The following is a 12815-nucleotide window of genomic DNA, read 5'->3' as shown; positions in this document are numbered from 1 at the left end:
ATGAAAGTGAAAGTGAAGTCACTCAGTCTGACTCTTTGCAACCCCATGGACTGTAGCATACCAGGCTCCTCCCTCCATGGGATTCTCCAAGCAAGAATAGTGTAGTGGGCTGCCATTTCCTTCTCCAGGGGATCTTCCCGACTCAGGGATCGAACCCGGGTCCCCTGCATTGCAGGCAGACGCTTTAACCTCTGAGCCGCCAGGGAAGCCCTCTGATAGTATAATAACAGCTAATTTTGTCCTGGGCTAGGTACTTTCCATACATTATTTGACTGAATACTTAAAACAGCCCTGTGAAGCAGGTACTATTATTACCCCGTTTTACAGAAGTAGAAACTGAGGCTTAGAAAGGATAAGCAGTTTCAAGTGGCAGAGTTGGAGTCTCTCTGGTTCCAGAGCACTTACCTTCCACCTGCCAGGCCCGAGGGTTTCAGGCTGGTGGGAAAATGCTCCTATCACAGATAAACAGGATGTGTGCTGTGTGAAGTGTACACTGAAGAGACCTTGGGAAGTCACCTGGCACCGGGGGACCTCTGATCACAGAATGCCTGGTTCTGCCTAGGGAGTCCAGGAGAACTTTAAAGGGGAGATAATAATGATGGTAGCTTTTATTCTCACAACAAACCTGTGAAGTAGGTGCTCCCGTAATTCTCACTTTACAGAAGAATAAGCAGAGACCCAGAGAAGTTCAGTAACTTGGCCAAGGTCACACAGCATTCAATGGTAGAGCCGAGGTATAAACCCAGGCATTCTGGCTCAGAACCTACATCTTAACCACGATGTGCTACATAGATGTGAAAGATGAATGTCAGTTTATTGGATAGAATGTGTAGGAAGGGTGATTGCAAGGAAAAGAATGATATTTTTAATAGTTTTTTTTCTCTTTCATTTAAAAACAAAAATAAACAAACAAAAAAATGAGTCCAGAGTCTCTGTTAATTTCATGACTTCTAAGGAGACACAACCCACAACTTGAGAAGTGCTAAATGAGAGGCTAGGCAGGGACATAGAGGTCAAAATAGAGGTAGCGAAGAGATTTCAGAGGGAAGATGGGCTAAGGCTGGTGTGCTTTGGGCGGAAGTGAAAAGCGCGGCTGGATCTGTGGATTGGGAAAGACAAGGTGTCTCCATGTATGATGAAAGCAGACGCTTTTATTGTACAGTTAGAAGGTCTGACCTTGACTGGGAGTCCTGGCTCTGGCGCTCACTGGTGTGGACATGAACTCGGGCACAGCGGTAGCCTTGTACCCACTGGCAGTGAATCCCTATAGCAGCCACAGCTGAGGGCGGGCGCTGCAGGGGCCTCCTGAGGTTGCATTCTCAGGCTGCCAAGAGAAACTTAGAGGCCCGGTGCCCTGTGAATGAGGCCCTGTCTGCAAGGTGACCAAAACCTACCCGTGCTGAGGTCCAACGTTTTTGCCACCCAGTGAGAGAGGACACTGAATTTAAAGGCTGAAAAATGCATGTCTATCCTGAGTCTTCTGACGACTTGTAACCTGGGTAGGGCTGTCTGTTTTCTTTCTTTCTTTCTTTTGGCCGCACCAAGCCACTTGCAAGATCCTAGTTCCCTGACCCGGGATTGCAGCTGGGCCCTCAGCAGTGAAAGCACAGAGTCCTAACCACTGGGAATTCCCAGGGCCGCTTTTAACTAACCTCTTGATATCGGCTTTATCAGCTTAGCCTGGTATTTAAAGCCTGGAGATGGGTCGTTCCTACCCCAAGAGCCCCACCTTACCTAGGCACAATGGAAGGCCCTAATTGTGTTCCTGGGCTTCTCTGGTGGTGCAGTGGGAAAGAATCCGCCTGCCAGTGCAGGAGACGCCAGAGATGCAGTTTTGATCCCTTGGTCGGGAAGCTCCCTCAGAGTAGAAAATGGCAACTCACTCCAGTAGTCTTACCTGGAAAATTCCATGGACAGAGGAGCCTGGTGGACTACAGTCCATGGGATCGCAAAGAGCACTCACTCACTCAATAGTGTTCCTAAGACACATCTCCCGTCAACTCGCCTGGATAAAGCCCGCACTTCTGCAGCCCTTCAAGGCCCTGTCACTCAGCGGGAGGCCAGATCGACTTCCACAGGCCTTGACTTTCCATAGCCAGTAACAGTTCAAGACCCCCAGTCAGCCCACCCCTCCTTCAATTTTTCCTTTGGTCAATCACACATCCATTAATAAGCATTTATGAGTGTTCAGACTTCCTAGTTAAAAAAATCCAAAATCCAGTCCTGCCAAAGACTTAGCCTGCTCATTAGTGATTCTTTCTCCTGAACATAAAGCCTTGTCCCAGCTTCAACCTACAAGGCCTTCGAGGGCTGAGACCCCTGCAGGCCACTCTAGGAGGCAGGGCAATCCCCCTGTTTTCAGTCACGTCACGAAGGCCTGTCCCCCGGGAGAGGAAGGTGCTAGGGTCAGATGCTCGTAGGATCACTGATTCCTCACCTATAAAATTTTAAAGATGGAAAATGTTTTTACAACCATAGTAAAAATGTTTGCGATTCTTTTGGTTGAAAGTAACAGAAGTTCAACTTGAGCTAGCTTTAGAAGAGAGGGGATTGTGTTATATTACTCATGGAAATAAGAAGTGTAGTGAATGACAGTCCAGCTTTGCTTCCATCTCCACTCTCCGCTTCCCTTTGGATTTATCTGATTTCTTGGGCAGACAGCATGTACCCTGTCAGCCCTCAGATATGCTTGCCTTTGCTGTAAGCCCCCCTTTCCTCAATTCTTGTGCCTAAGTGCCAAGAAAAGACTCCAGTCGTCAAACCCTGTACACCCAACAGTGGCCAGGAGCGGGACTGCCTCACACCAACACATAGTTCCCCCTGTCATCACACATTTAGAATGAGAAGGAAGGACAGCTTCTAGAAAATAGAAGTGCCTGTACTGAAGGCCCCTAGACACCAGACATGCCTTTATTCTACAGGTGAAGAAATAAGTCAGAAAGAATTCCCCAGCTTACCTGAACGTCCCTCACTTGTTCTAGGCAGAGGGAGACTGGAGCAGAGGTCTTCTGGCTTCTAATCCAGTGCTCTTTCCATTACACCAAATTCCTGGTTCCAATTTCTTTTATAGTACATAGCCAAAACAAGCCTTAGTAACAAGCTGTCACTCCAAACCTTATGCAGTAGTTCTTTTAATTTCCCTATTCGACAAGTGAAGAAAGTGGAGCTCAGGGAAATTAAGGAATTCACACAAGGTCCTGGTGAAGCTCGGCTTTAATCTGTTCCCAGAGGTCGTCCGCTATGCTGTCTGCAGCTGAGCAGTTATTTTCTCTGCCTCACGTCTCCTGTCTAAATCCTGTCAGGGTCTCTGTGAGAAGTCTGGCAGCGGGCTCATCACTTGGGCCTCGCACCAGTGGGTAACAGCTGTGTTGCTGGTTGCCTAGACTTCAGATTTTCTTCATTGCGGAGGAGAATCATGACATGCTGAGAGTTGCACAAGAACCACCTCTATGTCCGTGGGTAATTTGACGCCAGCAGCCTGGAAAAGAAGAGAGCTTTCCAGTGGTGCAAAGCAAATGCAAATTAAAAACAGGATAATGATTTTTCCCTGTCAAAACTTAATGTTTGCTAATCCTGAGTGCTAAAGTTTGGAGGAAGTGGGAATCATTACTCTCATGCATTGCTGGTATGAGCTACCTTACAAGGCAATTAGGTGCTATCTATTTAAAGCAGGACCTAGTCCTAGAGAAATAGTTGCACATGTGCTCAAGGAGATGTGTTTGGGAATGCTCGTCACAGTGTTGGGAAAGTGAAAATGTGGACTGGTTGGGGAAGTGGCTAAATAAAATGAGGCATAGTCATATGACCAATGGATAAAGCAATTAAAAGAAATAAACCAGACCTAATGTACTTGACCACCTGCTTCCCAGGTGGCGCTAGTGGTAAAGAACCTGCCTGTCAATGCAGGAGACGCAGGTTCTATCCCTGGGTTGGGAAGATCCCCTGGAGAAGGAAATGGTGTCCCACTCCAATATCCTTGCCTGGGAAATGCCATGGAATGGGGGAGCCTGGAGGGCTACAGTCCATGGGGTCACAAAGAGTCGGACATGACTGAAGGCGACTTAGCAGCAATGTACTTGATCAAATCTAAGATGTAGAGTTGATTCTCATTATTCTTGGTAATGATGTTCTATAAAGTCCTGGTGAATACTGAATTACTAAGTATGAACCACTGCTCCTAGAGGAAATACAGGGTTAGGTTCCTCTGAGCCTCTGGTCCAGCATTGTTGTCAACTGATCAATATATTATCTTGTTTTATGTGTGTTTCTGTTTAGAAACATCTTAAGGACTTCCCTTGTGGCTCAGCTGGTAAAGAATCCGACTGCAATGCAGGAGACCTGGGTTTAATCCCTGGGGTTGGGAAGATCCCCTGGAGAAGGGAAAGGCTACCCACTCCAGTATTCTGGCCTGGAGAATTCCATGGACTGTATAGTACATGGGGTCGAAAAGAGTCGGACACGACTGAGTGACTTTCACTTATTTATATATTGTGGATTCATTAACATTGAACTCACAGCCAACAGCACTATCACTCATGCCTGGATGAAATTTATTAAACACACATTTTCTCTGAAAGGTACTTCACAGCCTTCTCGTACTTAGGAACATCAGACATACTTCACTTCAGCAAACACCAGCACTTCAGGACTACGCTTGGGGCCATCCCAAACAGCAAAATCACCGACAAAAACACAAAAGGTGTGGCACCTAATAGACCTTGAAAAGGACACTTGTTCACAGCCTGAGAGCAGAAAACAGGAGTGCAGGGTATCTCCTGCTCAGCTGCAGGTGGGAATGAGTGCATCAGGCAACTTAAATTTTTCATTGCTCCGCACATGTCTTTGAATGACGATGAAAACCCTGTGAATACTGATTTTAGGGTTACAAATAAATTCTTGCAAGTAGGCAAATTTGCAAATATGGAATCCATGAATAATTAGGATCAACTGTCTGTGTCCTCACATTTGAACATCTCCGGAAACTGGATGGATCTTAGATTCCATGAAAGAGAGTATATATCAGTAGAGATAGAATCTGTTATTAATGTTGAATGAAAAGCCAAGTTGAAGACGAATATATATAGGATGAACCCAAGCATGTAAAATAAAAGTCCACCACACTTCTCCTTTACTACTTACAGTTAATGTATATCAAACATTCCCCTGGGCAGTATTTTAAGCACTTTATCATCTTAATTACTTTAACCCTTCTGTTTCAGTTTTCAGTTCAGTCACTCAGTCGTGTCCAACTCTTTGTGACCCCATGAACTGCAGCACGCCAGGCCTCCCTGTCCATCACCAACTCCCGGAGTTTACTCAAACTCATGACCATTGAGTCGGTGATGCCATCTAGCTATCTCATTCTCTGTCGTCCCCTTCTCCTCCTACCCCCAGTCCCTCCCAGCATCAGGGTCTTTTCCAATGAGTCAACTCTTCGCATGAGGTGACCAAAGTATTGGAGTTTCTGTTTAAGCATCAGTCCTTCCAATGAACACCCAGGACTGATCTCCTTTAGGATGGACTGGTTGGATCTCCTTGCAGTTCAAGGGACTCTCAAGAGTCTTCTCCAACACCACAGTTCACAAGCATTAATATTTTGGCGCTCAGCTTTCTTCACAGTCCAACTCTCACATCCATACATGACCACTGGAAAAACCATAGCCTTGACTAGATGGACCTTTGTTAGCAGAGTAATGTCTCTGCTTTTTAATATGCTATCTAGGTTGGTCATAACTTTCCTTCCAAGGAGTGAGCATCTTTTAATTTCATGGCTGCAATCACCATCTGCAGTGATTTTGGAGCCCCCAGAAATAAAGTCTGACACTGTTTCCACTGTTTCCCCATCTATTTGCCATGAAGTGATGGGACCAGATGCCATGATCTTAGTTTTCTGAATGTTGAGCTTTAAGCCAACTTTTTCACTCTCCTCTTTCACTTTCATCAAGAGGTTTTTTAGTTCCTCTTCACTTCCTGCCATAAGGGTGGTGTCATCTGCATATCTGAGGTTATTGATATTTCTCCCAGCAATCTTGATTCCAGCTTGTGCTTCTTCCAGCCCAGCGTTTCTCATGATCTACTCTGCATATAAGTTAAATAAGCAGGGTGACAATATACAGCCTTGATGTACTCCTTTTCCTATTTGGAACCAGTCTGTTGTTCCATGTCCAGTTCTAACTGTTGCTTCCTGACCTGCATAGAGGTTTCTCAAGAGGCAGGTCAGGTGGTCTGGTATTCCCATCTCTTTCAGAATTTTCCACAGTTTATTGTGATCCACACAGTCAAAGGCTTTGGCATAGTCAATAAATCAGAAATAGATATTTTTCTGTAACTCTCTTGCTTTTTCAATGACCCAGCAGATGTTGGCAATTCGATCTCTGGTTCCTCTCCTTTTCTAAATCCAGCTTGAACATCTTGAAGTTCACGTATTGCTGAAGCCTGGCTTGGAGAATTTTGAGCATTACTTTACTAGCGTGTGAGATGAGTGCAATTGTGTGGTAGTTTGAGCATTCTTTGGGATTGCCTTTCTTAGGGATTGGAATGAAAACTGACCTTTTCCAGTCCTGTGGCCAGTGCTGAGTTTTCCAAATTTGCTGGCATATTGAGTGCAGCACTTTCACAGCATCATCTTTCAGGTTTTGAAATAGCTCAACTGGAATTCCATCACCTCCACTAGCTTTGTTCGTAGCAATACTTTCTAAGGCTCACTTGACTTCACATTCCAGGATGTCTAGCTCTAGGTGAGTGATCACACCATCAAGGCCCTTATGATGTTAATACTATTTTTATTCCCATATAATATTTAAAAAGTTAAGAAAATTGCTCATGGTCACAAAAACAGATATTTCAGGACTTTTGTAGTGGTCCAGTGGTTAAGACTTCGCACTCCCAATGCAGGGGGCTTGGGTTCCATCCTGGTCAGGAAACCAGATCCCACAGGCACAGCTAAGAGTTCACATGCCATGCGAGATCCCATGTGCCACAACTAAGACCCAGCACAGCCAAAATAAATTAAAAAATAAACAAAAAAATCCCCAGGTATTTCTTTCACACTGAAGTAAAAATGACTGATTTTAATCTAGAAGCTTTCCTAACGTTATTTATGGGCTTCCCAGGTGGTACTAGTGGTAAAGAACCCACCTGCCAATGCAGGAGACATGAGAGACACTGATTCAGTCTCTGGGTCGGGGAGATCCCCTGGAGGAGGGCATGGCTCCCCACTCCAGTATTCTTGCCTGAAGAATCCCATGGACAGAGGAGCCTGGTGGGCTATAGTCCATAGGGTCACAAAGAGTCAGACATGACTAAAGTGACTAGCATGCACTCACAGTGTTATTTATATCTTAGGAATTAAAATACAGACAATTGTAAACTCAGAACAATCACAATCATCCTAAATTGTATTGTTATGAAATAAAAAAGTTTTACCTTCATTTACTGCCCACCATGTTTCTTACTTTGAGTAAAGGGACATATACTTAGGATATGACATCGATTTCATCAGAAGCTGAGTTTTCCAACACAGGGTTAAGGAGACTGTTCTTAGCTTTTGAAAGCCTCTTCTGTTTTAGCTTTATAAAAATCAGTTTCTACACATGGACATCCTTTTTGTTTATGAGAACATTTGCATAGCTTGTACTCTGTTTATACTGATGCTTGTAATTTTAAATATGTTCAGGTTGAATTATATGAAGCCAAGTAATAAATTTAAGATGTAAAAAACAATAAGAATTTTTGTGAGCTCTGGACAGACTTATGCAAGAATCGATGAATCTGAAAGCTGAGGTACTTCAGAAACTAAATGTGGAAATATTTTTAAATTGAGACATAAAGATTATGGAAACATACGAATGCATTTTTTTACTCCAAAATTTTTATAACACTTTTGCCTATTAAAAAATTACATTATTCTTGGAATTGATGAGCCTGAGACTCTGGTAATCTTTATTACATCCTTATTTAACTAATAACTTTTCCTCCAAGTCCATTTCTGCCTATGAAAAATCCACACACTAACCAAAGCCCCTTCTGGTATCAGTAAACCCTCTGCTCACCAATTGGATTTTATTAATTGAACTGTGAAATTTCTGTTTTTATAGGTCACTTTTGACCTATTTTTAGTTGTTGTTGTATTCTTTAGTTGCTAAGTTGTGTCCGACTCTTTTGCAACTCCATAGACTGTAGCCTGCTAGGCTTCTCTGTCCATGGGATTTCCCAGGCAAGAGTACTGGAGTGGGTTGCCATTTCCTTCTTTAGGGGATCTTCCCGACCCAGGAATCAAACCTGGGTCTCCTGCATTGGCAGGCGGATTCTTTACCCCTGAGCCAGTTGGGAATCCCCTGTTTTTAGTTGGAGATCAACAATTTCCTATGACTCAGCCTAACTTCATTTTCCTTTGACCCTCCATGGCCCTCTGTCTATACATATTTTTTTTATTGGAGCATAATTGCTTTACAGTGTTTTGCTAGTTTCTGCTGTACAAAGAAGTGAATCAGCCACATGCCACGTGCTAAGTCGCTTCAGTCATGTCCAACTCTTTGCAACCCTATAGACTGTAGGCTGCCAGGCTCCTCTGTCCATGGGATTCTCCAGGAAAGAATACTGAGTGGGTTGCCATGCCCTCAGGGGATTTTCCCAACCCAGGGATCGAACCTGCATCTCTTACCTCTCCTGCTTTGGCAGGCAGGTGCTTTTCCACCAGTACTGCCTGGGAAGCCCCATATGTTTACATATATCCCCTCCCTTTTGGCCCTCTCTCTGAACCCCTTCCCAACCTACCCATCAAGGTCATCACAGAGCACAGAGCTGAGCTTCCTGTGCTTTATAGCAGGTCCCCACTAGCTATCTGTTTTACACATGGTGGTGTATATATGCAATCCCAATCTCTTAATTTATTGACAATGGCATTTATGTAGAACTGTCTTGTCCAACCAAAGGCTGTAACCCCGCCTTGAGGGCAGGGCCTGCAGCTTGTTCCTCTTTGGGTCGTGCTTGCCCCTTCACGGTGTGGCTTCTGGATGACTGTTTGCCGGAGGATGAAGTTAGAGAAGGCATCGTTGTTGCTCTAACGTCCCACGTCTTCCCTTTCAGCGGTCCACATGTGCAGCATCCTGGAACATAACTGCGCCCACTTCTGCATCAACACTCCGGGCTCGTACGTCTGCAGGTGCAAGCAAGGCTACATCCTCAACTCGGATGAGAAGACCTGCAGAAGTAAGATTGCTTTGCCGATGTGTCTGTTCTGTCCTCCTCAGCTTTCTCACTCTCTCTTCTTTTATCTAGGCCCATTTAATTCACCTGTGACCCCCACTCAGCCAAGTCATTTCCCTAAAGAACAGAAACAAGCTTGTCTAAACCACATATTTTGTGTTGCCCTGCCCCCCACTCTGCCTTCACAGCACTAAGGCCAGAGCTGGGCACACAGTAGGCCATCAGGGAGAGTTTGGAAGATCGCTCCTTCTCAGAAATAGCTTCCTTGGATTCTTGAACTGCTGTCCTTGACTTCTAAGCTGTTCTTTAGGGGGGAACCACTAAAGGGCTTTTTCATCCATGGTTGTTATGAACTGTGCCCTTGTTTCCTAAAGGTGTATGGGGTCTGGCTGCTCACCACCCAAAAAGCCAATAAACAGTCCAGGTTGGTGGAAAAGGGAAGTTTGCTTTATTTCAAATGCTGGCAACTGGGGGTGAGGGGCATGCTGGCAACATCTGTCCAAAGGCCAGCCCCACCAGGGGCAACCAGTGGGGCAAGAGCTTTTATAGATAGAAGGAGAGGGCTACATGCAGAAACAGCACAGTCGGCTCTGACAGTCATCTTCAAATTGGTCATGGGTGGTAGCGTCATCGTGGTCGTTTTACGTACAGGTAATCTTCAGTTCCAGGGTCCATTTGTTCCCATTTCTTTGAGGCCAGTTCTTGGAATTGTGGCAGCTTATGTCATGGGTACAGTCTGATCATCATTCAGTTAACTTCTTCACCCTGGTGTGTTAGTATTTATAAAACAGCTCACAGGATATGGCTCAAAATATTATCTGTAGTCCTTGAGAAGGAACTAAAGGTCCTTGACTATACTTAATGACTATATTATTATTATTTGGTCTCCTTTGACTGTTTTCCTTTGTTTCTGTATTTCTCATTTCCCTGATTAAACTTATTCATTGACCAAAGTTTTCTACAGATAAAAGGCAAGCAGAGGACATGGGGCGGTGGAGGGAGGGGGCAAAGACCATGGGGTCCTGCTCTGTTTCACCCTGAGGAGTTGTTTCTGTATTTTTTTCATCTTCCTTGAAGCATGGATTTAGATTGAGCTATTAATATTGGCTGGGAATGATTATTTAAGTTCTGTTTTAGAAGAGTACAAGAATCTAATTGGTCTGGTGAGGGACGCTTTATAGGTCTCCTAAATAAAAAAGGGCAAACAGATATAAAGTGTTAATAGAATTCACATTCTCTTTTTTTGGCCAAGCCCCCGTACTGGACAATATACTGACATTAGAGCCGCATGAGGTAATCCACCCCTTAGAGGAGAGAATTACGCATACGTTGAGTGTTGTGCCTATACTTTTTTTTTTCAAGTTATAAATAAAGACACTAATAGCCTAGAAAACAACAAGACTTCCTTAGGACATGAGGAAGACCAGCCCACGTGGAGGCAAATAAAACTCAGCAAATCTGACATGTAGGTCATGTAATGCATAATTGTGATTATACTGCATGGCAAGTAATTAAGCCCTAATGGAAAGCAGTTTGCACAAATGGCTGTAATTAGTATCGCGTTTACGGAGCCAAACCACATTTTCCTTTTGTCTTCTCACTTTTCAGCGGGTTGAGAGTGGTTGGCTCAGTGCCTCCCTGCCCCCCAAGATTAGGGAACATCTGAACATCTGCTGGACTCCTCCGGTTGGTGGTCTGTAGAAGCTCAAAGCCCCCAGACTCTGTGAGGCCCCCCTGGGGGAGGGGTCCCTGTATTCTCCAGCCCCTCCCAGAACCGAGGATCCCAGGTTGTTTGTTGAGTGGAGCCTGAATCATCCTGGTCTCCCGCTTGAACCCCTGACCCTTCTTTGGTTTCCACAATGAAAATCACTCGTACTATATGCTCATGGGTTTAATAGAATTTACTGGAGGACTGGGGCAGCTCAGGCAGGGACATCTCACACCGCTCAGCAAACAAGCTAAACATTCCAGACATGCCCCATCTTCTCCGGGAGCCTCCCCCACCCCGGCAGGGTTTCTCTGCAGAGCACTCAGCCTCCCTCCACCTCGCTGACTCCAGTCCTGCGCTTCCCTTCTTTCAGTTCAGTTCAGTCATTCAGTCGTGTCCAACTCTTTGCGACCCCATGGACTGCAGCACGCCAGGCCTCCCTGTCAGTCACCAACTCCTGGAGTTACTCAAACTCATGTCCATTGAGTCGGTGATGCCATCCAGCCACCTCATCCTCTGTCATCCCCCGTCTCCTCCTGCCTTCAATCTTTCCCAGCATCAGGGTCTTTTCCAATGAGTCGGTTCTTGGCATCAGGTGGCCAAAGTATTGGAGGGTCAGGTTCAGCATCAGTCCTTCCAATGAATATTCAGGACTGATTTCCTTTAGGATGGACTGGTTGGATCTCCTTGCAGTCCAAGGGATTCTCAAGAAATTCTTCTCTTTGTCTTCTGCTCCCGTGATCCACTGGGATGCTGGCATCTGCCAGTGTCTGTTTTCCCTGCTCTGGCTTAGTCAATCCAGAGGAATCTTGAGATCAGCAAGTGAAACATAAAAAGTTCTCCCCCTGATGTCATGAGCAGGCCTTCCACACACACCAGGTTTGCCAGCCCCACTGCCTGGTCCCACTTCAAGTTCTGAGGCCCCAAGCTCTCCCGGGTCTAGGGCCTGGGTTCTCTCCGGTTCTGGGGCTGCGGGTGCATCACAGGGCATGATGCAGAAACTGTCTGGGCTTCTGACAGACTGTTCGGGTGGAAGGGCAGGGAGGCCTGAGCCCAGGCCTGAGCCCAGGCGGTGATTCTCAAGCTTCAGTAACGGGGGAAGAGACATCCAGGAAGCTGACCCCTGCCCCCGCCCACCTTCCGCCCCCGGAGATTGACAGTCAGCAGGTCTGGGTGAGACCTTGGCATCTGCATTTGCTATGAACTTCTCCCATCCAAGTACTAACCAGGCCCGACCCTGCTTAGCTTCCGAGATCAGACGAGATCGGGCGCGTTCAGGGTGATGTGGCCGTCGACTGTTGTGAACTTCTTATCTAGGTTGCTGCTGCCATGGTTTGAGATTCCCTGGCTTCAGCCAGCCAAGGCGGTTGGGAGGGAAGGGAGCAGGGTAGGAGGGGAGCAGGGCTCAGCTGTCCCAACTGACTCCGCCCCCGTCCCAACTGACTCCGCCCTCCTGTCCCAGCTGACCCCGCCCCTCATCCCAGCTGACCCCGCCCTCCGGTCACCTGGAAGCAGAGGAACTACCTTTATTGTCAGCGCCAGACTTACCTTAATACACCCAGTCAAAAAGAGCATTTCTCTCTCTCCCAGAAAAAGATCATAATAACGGCTCTTGTTTGCACACCTGAAATTGTACACCAGGGGCCTTGTGGAAAGATCAAGGCCTTCAGAGTCCGCGGACCCGAGTTTCAACCCTGACATTCTAGCTGTATGTCACCCTGAGCTGGTGATTTAAACTCCTTGACTCAGCTCCCTCACCCATAAGATGGGAAGGATGATGACAAACCATCAGTTGATCCTTGTCAGCCCCTGAGTTTGGTCTGGTGGACAGTTCAAAGTTGTGCCGAGGGGAGTCTGGGCCAGACCCTGACCTGTTTCTGGGCTGCTCTCTGCCATCATG

At 46.0% G+C, this 12815-nt stretch overlaps 1 protein-coding gene across 2 annotated transcripts in view; it reads left to right on the top strand.

Moving 5' to 3' along the window:
- MATN2 (matrilin 2) overlaps positions 1–12815 on the top strand; it is a 163134-nt gene that overhangs the window by 55547 nt on the left and 94772 nt on the right. For both annotated transcript variants that reach the window (XM_043483212.1, XM_043483211.1), the window contains exon 4: positions 9088–9210. In XM_043483212.1, coding sequence (XP_043339147.1) covers positions 9088–9210 — 123 coding nt within the window. The remainder of the gene's footprint in view (positions 1–9087; positions 9211–12815) is intronic.

Source organism: Cervus canadensis, chromosome 12 (genome assembly GCF_019320065.1).
Source record: "Cervus canadensis isolate Bull #8, Minnesota chromosome 12, ASM1932006v1, whole genome shotgun sequence".
In the NCBI taxonomy this organism is placed as follows: domain Eukaryota; kingdom Metazoa; phylum Chordata; class Mammalia; order Artiodactyla; family Cervidae; genus Cervus; species Cervus canadensis.
The sequence above is the reverse complement of the archived record's forward strand: the minus strand, read 5'-3'. Positions and strand labels throughout refer to the sequence as shown.